The 15119-nt window shown below is 38.1% G+C and overlaps 1 protein-coding gene across 1 annotated transcript; it reads right to left on the reverse strand.

Moving 5' to 3' along the window:
* Positions 1-985: 985 nt before the first annotated feature.
* On the reverse strand, positions 986-14538 carry LOC139756597 (uncharacterized). The gene is made up of 5 exons (XM_071676236.1): positions 14405-14538; positions 11520-11688; positions 9544-9663; positions 2948-3113; positions 986-1867 (listed from the first exon to the last, which is right to left on the reverse strand). Exons 1-5 carry the CDS (start codon positions 14416-14418, stop codon positions 1083-1085), a joined length of 1254 nt encoding a protein of 417 aa, XP_071532337.1. The 5' UTR covers positions 14419-14538; the 3' UTR covers positions 986-1082.
* Between the last annotated feature and the right edge of the window lie 581 nt (positions 14539-15119).

The following is a 15119-nucleotide window of genomic DNA, read 5'->3' on the forward strand; positions in this document are numbered from 1 at the left end:
TGTGGAAAGGGAGTTCTGGTTTTGGTGCATTACACATGATAGCTAGAGACTGAGTGTGAATGAATGTAGCCTTTGTTGTCTTTTCCTAGCGCCACCTCGCACGTGCGCGCAGGGGGAGGGGGGTGCCATAAAGTTACGAGTTAACGTAAATAAAAATAAGGTCATAAGGTTTACCTGAGAAGAAAGACAGTTTGGCTGGAGAGAACTGGGAGGAAGTGGAACATTTTTAATACCTGGTGGTGGATATCACACCAAATGAAACCATGGAAGCTTACGGAAGCCACAAGGGAAGAGAGGGGGTTAACATTCTGGGTGCACTGAGGAGTGTGGAAAGCAAGATCATTGTATGTGATTGCAAAAATAGGTATATTTGATGTTACCGTAGTCCTAACAGTGTCGTACATATGTCTGGCATAGGCATTAAATGAGAAAGTATGAAAGGGAGTGGATGTGTTGGAAATAAAATGCCTGAGGACATTGTGTGGTGTCAAGAGGGTTTATCAAGTGAGAAATGCCACACTTTGAGATAGGTATGGAAGAAGAATATGGTTGAGCTAAAAACAGTGTGCTGAAATGGTTTGGAATATGAAGAGGATAAATGAGGGGAGGCTGATTAAGAGGGTACATGTGTCAGAAATGAAGGGGATGCAAAGACTACAGCAAACTGAAGCCATGGAGTATACAAGGGTTGACATGCTGCCAATGGGTTGAACCAGGGTATATTAAGCAGCCAAGGGAAACCACATACATCTGTGGGGCATGGCTATGAATAGGTGGCTGTGATTATGATGCATTATACATGGGAGCTAGAGAGTGAAGGTAAGCAAATGAGGCAATTTTTCATCTGTTCTTGCAGCTACCTCACTACATGGGAAATGGCAAACAAGTATGAGAAAAATTTATATATATATATATATATATATATATATATATATATATATATATATATATATATATATATATATATATATATATTATATATACATTATATATATATATATATATATATATATATATATATATATATATATATATATATATATATATACACACATATAAACATACCCCCTTCTTCAGTTATTTTACCTTCTTCCTCTATATCTAAACCCACCTCTTCCTCGGCCAAAGTTTCCTCGCCTATTGTAGTTGGCATTGTAATGCCTTCCGCGTCCCCTGCCACCATCAAAATACCTACCTCCTCCACGGCCTCTATATCGCCCATCTGTACCACCTGCCCAGTGACCACGATCTCTCATCCTGTCACGGTCATCCCTGTGACTTGATCCATAATTATCACTTTCTCTTTTGATATTATCTTTATATCTTTCATGCCTTCTATCTCTTTCTCTACTATCTCTATCTCTCATACAACTGTCTCTATATCTTTCATGTTCTCTGTATCTTTCTTGCTCTCTGTACCTTTCTTGTTCTCTATATCTTTCTTGTCCTCTATCTTTCTGGAAGTCTCTGTATCTCTCTTGTCCTCTATCTCCTTCTCTACTCTTAAACCTATATTCCTCTTGCTGCATTCCAATGTGTTCATATTTATCATATCCTGGATCTTGTTTTTCTTCCTTAACTGACAGCATCCTCTCTTCAGACTTTTCTCTCAACCTTTTAATCCTTCTCTCTTCTTCTCTATTTGAATCTTCACTTCCGCTTTGTGAATCTGAATCATCTTTTACCCTCTTCCTTTTCTTTTTCTTCTTCTTCTTCTTTCTCTTCTTTTTCTTCTTCTCATCATCAGAGTCTTCTGATGATGATAAGCTACTTGATGATGATGATGATGATATCTTTTTCTTCTTCTTTTTCTTTTTTTCTTTCTTGACTTTAACTTTCTCTGGTTTTTCCTTTTTAATTGATTTTTCTGTAAAAAAATCACAATTTTAGAAAAGATCTAAGCACAATTTGTACATCAAACTAATTAGCTCTTCATCAGGAAACTTTTATTTACATGGTATTTGATGAATTGACTGGTTTCTGAGGTTATGAAACATTCAATCTTCAAATATACCTAATAACTGATATTAACATATACAGTTGGTTTCCTCATGCAACATCCACTCTGAAGATTACATATTGAGAGAAACCCTTCATATTTGTATTCCTCTTGAAATGATGCCTGTATGGCTGGAATATCTATTCTAAATATTCTTTATACACAGTACTATAAACATTGTACATCCATGTAAATTCAATACTCTCATCCAACTTTTAGTTGGTAGGGATATTGGGTAGCAGCCTCTGACAACACCATGCTAGAGTTGCCCTTAGCCAACAACCTATTAAGGGTGAGGCACTAAATGCTGAGAAGCAACACTGGAGTTCACCAGCAATGGAGACTTTTGCTGTGGCTTCCCCCTTGAGGGAGTTCTTGAAGGGAACAGGAATCAGAACTATAGACACATAGATAGAATCCCATTTTTAAAATACTAAGACATTTCTCTTTTCACACACTTTCCACTTGTAACTTCCATTAATGTTATCCCAGCAACTAGAATTGTTTCATATACATATGCATCCACACACATACATATAAATCATAACTTCCACCTTATTCTGACCCTTTTGAATTTGTGTATTTCATCTACACTTCAGAGGTTGTGCAACACAAGAGACAAATTGAAAATATAATCTATAAAGAAAAACTAATAAGTTTTGTGTCTGGGTGCCATGTACAGGCAAGAAAAAAAATCAAGATCAAAAGGGGTCATAACTGTTACAGTTAAAATATACCAATGTATACTTAAAAGAACAAGTGACTTATGAAGTGGACCCGAAAAAGAATAAATCAGGTAGAAATATGAAGTACTCTGAAAGTATATAGAATGAGTAGATATAATAGGATATTTTAATGTTGGTTGAAAATTGGTTTAAACAGTATGCTATACTATACACTGCTTTACAATAGGTGTTGTGTGATATATAAGTTGAATTATCAATTTACCATCTTTAATTTGTACGTCCCCACGCTGGTCTTCAGGTGCAACTTGGATGGGCTGTGGGGCACATCCCTCCATAGCTAATTTCTGCTGCTCTGGCATCATATCCTCAGTCATTTTCGGTACCTTGTATTCCTCAACATGATCCACTCTGATGGTGCGGCCTCCTAACTAATATCAGATAGAAAACTCCATAATCAAAATAGTTGTAATGTACCTTTTCTTAATAAACATTTCAAATAATTCTTTAAACTAATTACTAACTACTTGCCATTAAAATATATATGTATATCTTTTTTTTTTTCAAACTATTCGCCATTTCCCGCATCAGCAAGGTAGCGTTAAGAACAGAGGACTGGGCCTCTGAGGGAACATCCTCACCTGGCCCCCTTCTCTGGTCCTTCTTTTGGAAAACTATAAAAAAAAAAAAAAAAAAAACCCTATCCCCAGGGATAATATATATATATATATTATCCCTGGGGATAGGGGATTAAGAATACTTCCCACGTATTCCCTGCGTGTCGTAGAAGGCGACTATATATATATATATATATATATATATATATATATATATATATATATATATATATATATATATATATCTTTTCTTTTTCTTTTAAACTATTCGCCATTTCCCGCATTAGCGGGGTAGCGTTGAGAACAGAGGACTGGGCCTTTTCTGGAATATCCTCACCTGGCCCCCTCTGTTCCGTCTTTTGGAGAAAAAAAAAAAAAAAAAAAAAAAAAAAACGAGAGGGGGAGGATTTCCAGCCCCCCGCTCCCTCCCCTTTTAGTCGCCTTCTACGACACGCAGGGAATACGTGGGAAGCATTCTTAATCCCCTATGCCCAGGGATATATATATATATATATATATATATATATATATATATATATATATATATATATATATATATTTTTTATATATATATATATATATATATATATATATATATATATATATATATATATATTTTTTTTTTTTAATACTTTGTCGCTGTCTCCCGCGTTTGCGAGGTAGCGCAAGGAAACAGACGAAAGAAATGGCCCAACCCCCCCCCATACACATGTATATACATATGTCCACACACGCAAATATACATACCTACACAGCTTTCCATGGTTTACCCCAGACGCTTCACATGCCTTGATTCAATCCACTGACAGCACGTCAGCCCCGGTATACCACATCGCTCCAATTCACTCTATTCCTTGCCCTCCTTTCACCCTCCTGCATGTTCAGGCCCCGATCACACAAAATCTTTTTCACTCCATCTTTCCACCTCCAATTTGGTCTCCCTCTTCTCCTTGTTCCCTCCACCTCCGACACATATATCCTCTTGGTCAATCTTTCCTCACTCATCCTCTCCATGTGCCCAAACCACTTCAAAACACCCTCTTCTGCTCTCTCAACCACGCTCTTTTTATTTCCACACATCTCTCTTACCCTTACATTACTCACTCGATCAAACCACCTCACACCACACATTGTCCTCAAACATCTCATTTCCAGCACATCCATCCTCCTGCGCACAACTCTATCCATAGCCCACGCCTCGCAACCATACAACATTGTTGGCACCACTATTCCTTCAAACATACCCATTTTTGCTTTCCGAGATAATGTTCTCGACTTCCACACATTCTTCAAGGCCCCCAGAATTTTCGCCCCCTCCCCCACCCTATGATCCACTTCCGCTTCCATGGTTCCATCCGCTGCCAGATCCACTCCCAGATATCTAAAACACTTCACTTCCTCCAGTTTTTCTCCATTCAAACTCACCTCCCAACTGACTTGACCCTCAACCCTACTGTACCTAATAACCTTGCTCTTATTCACATTTACTCTTAACTTTCTTATTCCACACACTTTACCAAACTCAGTCACCAGCTTCTGCAGTTTCACACATGAATCAGCCACCAGCGCTGTGTCATCGGCGAACAACAACTGACTCACTTCCCAAGCTCTCTCATCCCCAACAGACTTCATACTTGCCCCTCTTTCCAAAACTCTTGCATTTACCTCCCTAAGAACCCCATCCATAAACAAATTAAACAACCATGGAGACATCACACACCCCTGCTGCAAACCTACATTCACCGAGAACCAATCACTTTCCTCTCTTCCTACACGTACACATGCCTTACATCCTCGATAAAAACTTTTCACTGCTTCTAACAACTTGCCTCCCACACCATATATTCTTAATACCTTCCACAGAGCATCTCTATCAACTCTATCATATGCCTTCTCCAGATCCATAAATGCTACATACAAATCCATTTGCTTTTCTAAGTATTTCTCACATACATTCTTCAAAGCAAACACCTGATCCACACATCCTCTACCACTTCTGAAACCACACTGCTCTTCCCCAATCTGATGCTCTGTACATGCCTTCACCCTCTCAATCAATACCCTCCCATATAATTTACCAGGAATACTCAACAAACTTATACCTCTGTAATTTGAGCACTCACTCTTATCCCCTTTGCCTTTGTACAATGGCACTATGCACACATTCCGCCAATCCTCAGGCACCTCACCATGAGTCATACATACATTAAAAAAAAAAAAAAAATATATATATATATATATTTTTTTTTTTTTTTTTTATACTTTGTCGCTGTCTCCCGCGTTTGCGAGGTAGCGCAAGGAAACAGACGAAAGAAATGGCCCAACCCCCCCCATACACATGTATATACATACGTCCACACACGCAAATATACATACCTACACAGCTTTCCATGGTTTACCCAAGACGCTTCACATGCCTTGATTCAATCCACTGACAGCACGTCAACCCCGGTATACCACATCACTCCAATTCACCCTATTCCTTGCCCTCCTTTCACCCTCCTGCATGTTCAGGCCCCGATCACACAAAATCTTTTTCACTCCATCTTTCCACCTCCAATTTGGTCTCCCTCTTCTCCTTGCTCCCTCCACCTCTGACACATATATCCTCTTGGTCAATCTTTCCTCACTCATCCTCTCCATGTGCCCAAACCACTTCAAAACACCCTCTTCTGCTCTCTCAACCACGCTCTTTTTATTTCCACACATCTCTCTTACCCTTACGTTACTCACTCGATCAAACCACCTCACACCACACATTGTCCTCAAACATCTCATTTCCAGCACATCCATCCTCCTGCGCACAACTCTATCCATGGCCCACGCCTCGCAACCATACAACATTGTTGGAACCACTATTCCTTCAAACATACCCATTTTTGCTTTCCGAGATAATGTTCTCGACTTCCACACATTCTTCAAGGCCCCCAGAATTTTCGCCCCCTCCCCCACCCTATGATCCACTTCCGCTTCCATGGTTCCATCCGCTGCCAGATCCACTCCCAGATATCTAAAACACTTCACTTCCTCCAGTTTTTCTCCATTCAAACTCACCTCCCAATTGACTTGACCCTCAACCCTACTGTACCTAATAACCTTGCTCTTATTCACATTTACTCTTAACTTTCTTCTTTCACACACTTTACCAAACTCAGTCACCAGCTTCTGCAGTTTCTCACATGAATCAGCCACCAGCGCTGTATCATCAGCGAACAACAACTGACTCACTTCCCAAGCTTTCTCATCCCCAACAGACTTCATACTTGCCCCTCTTTCCAAAACTCTTGCATTTACCTCCCTAAGAACCCCATCCATAAACAAATTAAACAACCATGGAGACATCACACACCCCTGCCGCAAACCTACATTCACTGAGAACCAATCACTTTCCTCTCTTCCTACACGTACACATGCCTTACATCCTCGATAAAAACTTTTCACTGCTTCTAACAACTTTCCTCCCACACCATATATTCTTAATACCTTCCACAGAGCATCTCTATCAACTCTATCATATGCCTTCTCCAGATCCATAAATGCTACATACAAATCCATTTGCTTTTCTAAGTATTTCTCACATACATTCTTCAAAGCAAACACCTGATCCACACATCCTCTACCACTTCTGAAACCACACTGCTCTTCCCCAATCTGATGCTCTGTACATGCCTTCACCCTCTCAATCAATATATATATATATATATATATATATATATATATATATATATATATATATATATATATATTATCATTATTATTTTTTTATTATACTTTGTCGCTGTCTCCTGCGTTAGCGAGGTAGCACAAGGAATCAGACGAAAGAATGGCCCAACCCACCCACATACACACGTATATACATACACATCCACACATGCACATGCATCCTCTGTTCTTAACGCTACCTCGCTATCGCGGGAAATGGCGAATAGTATGAAAAAAAAAAAAAAAAAATATATATATATATCAAATTGTAGTAGTAAAAGCTTTGCGGAAGATGAAAGCTGGCAAGGCAGCGGGTTTAGATGGTAGTGCAGTGGAATTTATTAAAAAAGGGGGTGACTGTATTGTTGACTGGTTGGTAAGGTTATTTAATGTATGTATGATTCATGGTGAGGTGCCTGAGGATTGGCAGAATGCTTGCATAGTGCCGTTGTACAAAAGCAAAAGGGATAAGAGTGAGTGCTCAAATTACAGAGGTATATGTTTGTTGAGAATTCCTGGTAAATTATATGGGAGGGTATTGATTGAGAGGGTGAAGGCATGTACAGAGCATCAGATTAGGGAAGAGCAGTATGGTTTCAGAAGTGGTAGAGGATGTGTGGATCAGGTGTTTGCTTTGAAGAATGTATGTGAGAAATACTGAGAAAAGCAAATGGATTCGTATGTAGCATTTATGGATCTGGAGAAGGCATATGATAGAGTTGATAGAGATGCTCTGTGGAAGGTATTAAGAATATATGGTGTGGGAGGCAAGTTGTTAGAAGCAGTGAAAAGTTTTTATCAAGGATGTAAGGCATGTGTACGTGTAGGAAGATAGGAAAGTGATTGGTTCTCAGTGAATGTAGGTCTGCGGCAGGGGTGTGTGATGTCTCCATGGTTGTCTAATTTGTTTATGGATGGGGCTGTTAGGGAGGTGAATGCAAGAGTTTTGGAAAGAGGGGCAAGTATGCAGTCTGTTGTGGATGAGAGAGCTTGGGAAGTGAGTCAGTTGTTGTTCGCTGATGATACAGCGCTGGTGGCTGATTCATGTGAGAAACTGCAGAAGCTGGTGACTGAGTTTGGTAAAGTGTGTGAAAGAAGAAAGTTGAGTAAATGTGAATAAGAGCAAGGTTATTAGGTACAGTAGGGTTGAGGGTCAAGTCAACTGGGAGGTAAGTTTCAATGGAGAAAAACTGTTGGAAGTGAAGTGTCTTAGATATCTGGGAGGGGATTTGGCAGCAGATGGAATCATAGAAGCGGAAGTGAATCATAGGGTGGGGGAGGGGGCGAAAATTCTGGGAGCCTTGAAGAATGTGTGGAAGTCGAGAACATTACCTCGGAAAGCAAAAATGGGTATGTTTGAAGGATTATTGGTTCCAACAATGTTGTATGGTTGCAAGGCGTGGGCTATGGATAGAGTTGTGCAGAGGAGGGTGGATGTGCTGGAAATGAGATGTTTGAGGACAATATATGGTGTGAGGTGGTTTGATCGAGTAAGTAATAACAGGGTAAGAGAGATGTGTGGTAATAAAAAGAGTGTGGTTGAGAGAGCAGAAGAGGGTGTTTTGAAATGGTTTGGTCACATGGAGAGAATGAATGAGGAAAGACTGATCAAGAGGATATATGTGTCAGATGTGGAGGGAAGGAGGGGAAGTGGGAGACCAAACTGGAGGTGGAAAGATGGAGTGAAAAAGATTTTGAGTGATCGGGGCCTGAACATGCAGGAGGGTGAAAGGAGGGCAAGGAATAGAGTGAACTGGATCGATGTGGTATACCAGGGTTGACGTGCTGTCAGTGGATTGAATCAGGGCATGTGAAGCGTCTGGGGTAAACCATGGAAAGTTGTGTGGGGCCTGGATGTGGAAAGGGAGCTGTGGTTTCGGGCATTATTGTGTGGCAGCTAGAGACTGAGTGTGAACGAATGGGGCCTTTGTTGTCTTTTCCTAGTGCTACCTCGCACACATGAGGGGGGAGGGGGATGGTATTCCATGTGTGGCGAGGTGGCGATGGGAGTGAATGGGGGCAGACAGTGTGAATTGTGTGCATGGGTATATATGTATGTGTCTGTGTATGTATATATATGTGTACACTGAGATGTATAGGTATGTATATTTGCATGTGTGGACGTGTGTGTGTGTATACATTGTGTATGGGGGTGGGTTGGGCCATTTCTTTCGTCTGTTTCCTTGCTACCTCGCAAACGCGGGAGACAGCGACAAAGCAAAATAAAATATATAAATAAAATAAAATATAGAGAATCACTAAAAGCTTCAATACAATCTTAATGAGTACCACAGCATACAGTCTACAAGGACTCTCAAGATAACAACAGCATCCACAATGAGCTCCACCTCAAAATGCAAAATATTCCTTACAGGATCTGGCCTATCAAACTTAAAACACCGAGCTCAAAAGGAAAATGACCTCTAAAGTTCCATAATTTTGCAACTTCCTTAGAAACCATGTCAATAATGGGGTTATAAAGGCACCAGTTACATTATCACACTGATCTAAAAAGATAAGCTGACTTCTACCTGTTTCTTACCTTAATACTATTCAAGTTGTCAACAGCAAGGACAGTAGAACGTTGGTCTTCATAACATAAGAAAGCAAAACCTTTGCTCTTTCCAGTCTTCTTGTCTCGCACCAAATTAATGTTTACAATCTGTTGACAAAAGTTTCTAATGAACACAAAGATAATTCTTGAATATACTAAAATTCATAATCATCATACCTAATTGAATGCTTGTGATCACCTTCAGTTGGGAGTATTAAAGAAAACTGTATTTTTCAAGTATTTTTTCTAAATGTATCTATGCATTTGGGTATTTACCTGATGAATGCATTAACAATCATCACACATTCAGAAAAAGTATAGCAAAAAACTGGTGAAAGAGATGGAAGTCATACCTAGCTCCAGCACCAGAATGCTCATGATCACCTTTGGTTATGAATAATACAGAAGTCCTATTTTCTAAACATATCTCTTCATCAGACTCTTAATTAACGCACTTCAAAACATTCACCTTATAATTGATGAATGATATGGTAAATTGTATATTCATACATTTTCTGAATACAATTCACAATTCTCTTCAGTAGATTCTTACCTAATGAATAAATTAAGATTATCTACATACTCCAAAGAAAGAGAGAAAAAATTATGAGTGGGATGAAAGCATACTTAACACATTCAATGCTCAAGATCACCTATGATTCAAAATATCTAACTAATAACCAGTGAATGGTCTAGAAAACTGTACTTGACAATTATCTTTTTGAGTGAATTCTCTTCAATAGGTTCTTACCTAACACATGAATTAATATTTATCAACATTTTGTATTTAAAAAAAAATACAGGAGAAAGTAAATGTAACAGACAGACATCTAACCTAGCATTCACCCCTGAATACACATGATCACCTTTCATTCCCTAATGCATTAAGTAAAAATCATGTACACATTTATAAATACATAGGGGGAAAATAGGTGAAAGAGAAGGATGTCTTACAAAATGAACTTTTGCACTGGCTATCTATCTATCCCTATCTCTGATGCCCATTCCCTATAGGAACTCCCATCAACGGGATGGCCACAGCAAGTGTTTGTACTTATCCCTGCTCTTACCTGCCTCCCCTGCATACACTGTTCCATGCATTCTTCCACCATCTCTCTCCCTCCAATACTCTTCCATTGTATTTCCCCATGTCACAGGTGGTCTTCCACTCACACCAACCCCTTTAATTGTACTATTATACACTTTCCTTGTAAACTCCCCATCTTGCATTCTTTCCACATGCCTAAATCACGTCAAAGTATTACATTCCACCCTCTTTACCACTCCATATTTAATACCCTTTGCATTCCCTACCATACCACATCTTTCATACATTCCTCATTTCTTTCTTCATTCCATCTAGTCATACCAAATGTTCACCTCAAATAGTTCAATTCCACAGCATTTGCCCCTAGCTCAAAATACTCAAATTATCATCAGTACAAGTAGTAGTAAATTGCATCTTACATGCACTATTTTTAAACAATTCTTTTTAATAGGTTCTTACCTAATGCATCAACAGATGATCATTCAGATACAAAAACAGAAGAGAAAACAGATGGTGGATGAAAGAACTAGTTATCACTTTCCCCCAAAAAAAGCAGGAAGAGGCACTATTAAACCCCTCTGGTGGCGAGCTCAAGAAACTTGTGGTCATAGCTGCTTGATGTGATTGCTTCCACCCAGCTAGCCACACAAATGTGAGTTTTGCATGCAATTCTTTAAATAATGGGGATTGTTTCAGTACTCACAACTTATGATAGTCAAATTAAAAAGCACACAGATGTAACAATAGTGCACTGTGCTAAGAATATTAGCACTGCAAACTAGAAGAGAGACTAAAACAAATATCCTAAAGTGGTTAAGGCTTATTCAGTAAAGCAATCAATATTGTTAATTATAAACAAGAGAGGATCTAACAGCAAATATGTCTAAAACCTTTCAACAGAGAAAGATCTCCATACCTCCCCATACTGAGAAAAGACACAGATAATGTCCCCCTCGGTGAGCTCATAGTTCAATCCTCCAATGAAGACCCAAGCACTATCACGATACTGTTGGTGCCATGAGTGCTTTAGGCTAACGCCAAGCTCCAATTCCCTTTGGTTTAACTTTTGAATGTTCTTCACATTTCTGAAAAGAAGGATTTGAAATACACCCATTAGTTAATAATTATGTGCAAAAATTAAAAATTCTGTTCATAAAAATAGTATCCTTAAGTACAGTACTGTCATTCTAATTATAGTACAAAAGGATTTTCACAATTTTCTTATAAAAATTAAGCAAAAACAAGAAATATATGGTGCTTATTTGTACTTCTTAAGTCCTACATAAAGTCCTACATAGTTACATTTCAGTTAACTATTGATTTCTTTTTTACATCTAACCCATCTTAGAAACTTCATATTACACAACCAACCTTTCCTTAGCCAAATAATTTATTAACAAGCCACAGTATCACTTGATTACCTGTGTGGCCAGTGGTAACTCGGGTGAACCAACTCGATGGTTATTTCTTTCCCTACACACAAAGCTTTGGAATGCTTTTCCCTTTCATGTCTTCCCTAACAGTCATGGCCTTCCTCTTTTTTATGAGGCAAGTTCTCTACTTCCTCCAAAATGAATGTATTATTTTTCCTCCTCTGCTTTTCTAGCTTTTCAGGCCAAATAAGAATGGTACCAAGAGTCACTGGATAAAAAAAGTCATCATATGAAACAATTCATAACCAAAAAGGCAACAAAAACAACCCCTTAACAATCTATGTTATATGTAAACCATGCCTATGTTACACATGCAAGTTTAAAAAAGAAGGTATCCTTCAGGATATTCTAACCTGCTGAATTGTGGCTCCTGCTGTATGCACTAATCTTATATTTCTGACCATCTGCTGGGTCTGTGTTAACCTTTATGGAATTAAACACACAAAAAGCCAAATAATTTTTTTCAAATGGATGGTTAGTTGAAGAGGAGGATGGCCAGATAAGGTAAAGTGAGAAACAGATAATAAAACTGACCATGCAGATGAAGTACGTTTACTGAAGGTTGCTGGTTGTTTGCTGGATTTTGGGTGCTTTATTTATATACCCTTTGTATACTGGGTGTGTGTGTGTATATACTGAATTCATTTGTTGGTTTGGCAAAATTCACCTTAGCTAGTCATAGAGTGGTTAACTACCTATATCAAGAGATGAGTGGAGCTTCTCACTAGAACCTGAGACTCCAGGATCTTGTCCAGATCTTGAATGTGTTTGTAATTTGCATCTTTGTTAATTTCTGACACATCTTTTCTGTAATGCTTCTCTTGAGCATAAACCAATTAGTTTTACATTAGGTCACAGATGATATTTTCAAAATAATCTGCTCTTAGTGAAGAACCAAAGTGTCTTATCTTGTCCCCTTTGAAAAATAAGCATGCATGATTTGGAGGCAAAAATATGTATGGGTAATCAAGGGTAGCTCAGTATGGGAAGTATCACAGCCCTTACCGATCTATTTTTTGCTCTCGATGAGCTGCCAAAATCTACAAAAGCTTGTCAAGGTTGCTTTAATTTGGGCAGATCTGTGTACATGGTCTACAAGTAAACCTCTTTATGTTAACCTTTATATGTTAATGTGTGGCCTAGTATTTTACAGCTCTTCTAAACTGTATGATGTTACCTTCCACTACTAATGTCCCTAATTTTCACCACCCCTACTGCTGTGAACTTGTTCATATTTGTTAAAATTTCTCTTGTCTCTTTCACTGCAACTGAGTCCAGAAACTTTTAACAATAGAGGGTCAATATGTTAAAAATGTAAAGTCGAGTATTCAAGAATACCTGGGAACATACCAAAAAATAAATCAAGACTGAATATATGACAGCCCAATCAGGAAGTTAGAAGAATCATTCACTGTACTGCTGGGAGAAATAGAAACATTTAAAAAAAAATTTGATATATGGAAGAAGACCAACAAGCACATGAAGAATGGAATGCAAAATGGTCTGAGGTGCAACAGTGAACTTTCTTTCAAGAGTGAAAAGCATGCATTGGAAAGATTAATTAGGAGCAATGTTGAATACGGTAGGGTGACACTTTCAACTGGTTGAACCAAGGGGATCCATGAAACTGGTATTTGAGGCCTGGCTGTGGATGGTGGACTCTGGTTTTGATGCCTCGTAATTCAATTGAATGATTGAGTTTACTCCGAATTATCTATACTTTAATTTCATCAAAGAGAACACATTAGGTATAGTTACAGATACTTATTTTCAATGTGGCCTTCATACACATTCTCAAGGTAAGTAAGGGAGACGTGGGTAAGGTCATTATTTCATTTGTTCATGACGCTGTCTCAAAGAAATGGGTAACAGCAAACAAGTAGCTACAAAACGAAATAACTAATAACTACCAATCAAAATCTGGTTATATTAGCAGAACCCCTCTAACAGCAGAAATAATTTTAAAGAATGTTTGGTTAGGTTTGATATCTTAGGACAATGTTTTATCAAAACATGCACGATCAATACCAACACAAGAGAATCTAAAATCAACTTTCTGATAAACATAGTATATTTTATAGTAATCAGTTAGTTCTAGTGTCGAAAGCTCTCCGATTTCCGTTTATACTGATAGTCCTTTCGCTGCCCTCATAAGATGTATAATACTCCAAACTCCAAACAGATCCCATGCCCAATGCAGACACTGCGTCTATCATGCCTTTAAGTATAACATGTCATCTACATAAATGAGATAATGATAATACCAAACACATTAACCGTTTGTTCATCGCCAAAAATACAACCGGCAATACTCCCTAATAAGTATACAAGTGTTTTGTCGGATCATCTTAAACTCTCCACAACTTACGTGAGTGGATTCATAATGTACTGCTTTGTTGGTTATTAAGCATTTCAAATTTTCAGACACACAAGCAGAACATTACAACGGCGTTTGTTTTTGTTTGGCGAGGGAGGCCTGCAGGTCGCCTACACTCCGGTGCAATTCTGACCAGAGATTGAATTACAAATTATTCTCTAACAAACTTTTATCCTTGCTCATGGTAAATTAAGGAATTAATAAGATGATCGTTAAGAGACGATGATTATTAAAGATGTTACCCTGCTAAGAGATCAGTCATGTAGTATAGGTAATACTTTACACATCCAAAAGATACTTCGTTCACTTTCTATGAAACACGCTATTCATTATCCTATTCAAGTCAATATTTTGTTATTCGTTAAATGAAAAATAAACTTAAAACATTTTTTAATGCCTGAATCGAATAAGATTCCCGATATTCCTCGGGGTCATCCGATTGAATGACTACACCAAAATCTTTTACAGTATCATGGATCCTACAATTTTCCCATGTCATGCACATGCTACAGAAGTTCTATTCCTAATTAATGTATCCAACCGTTAGTTATGAAATAACTGAGTACACAGCAATATGGCAATTTCCAGGCAAATAGAAACAATAATTCCAATACTTATATCCAAGTTAAGTTATGTATATTTTATTTTTAAGAATTGCATTAAATTTAATCATTATATTAACTAAAGATAATTTATATATTTTTAT

The sequence above is a fragment of the Panulirus ornatus genome, chromosome 22, assembly GCF_036320965.1.
Source record: "Panulirus ornatus isolate Po-2019 chromosome 22, ASM3632096v1, whole genome shotgun sequence".
Lineage (NCBI taxonomy): Eukaryota > Metazoa > Arthropoda > Malacostraca > Decapoda > Palinuridae > Panulirus > Panulirus ornatus.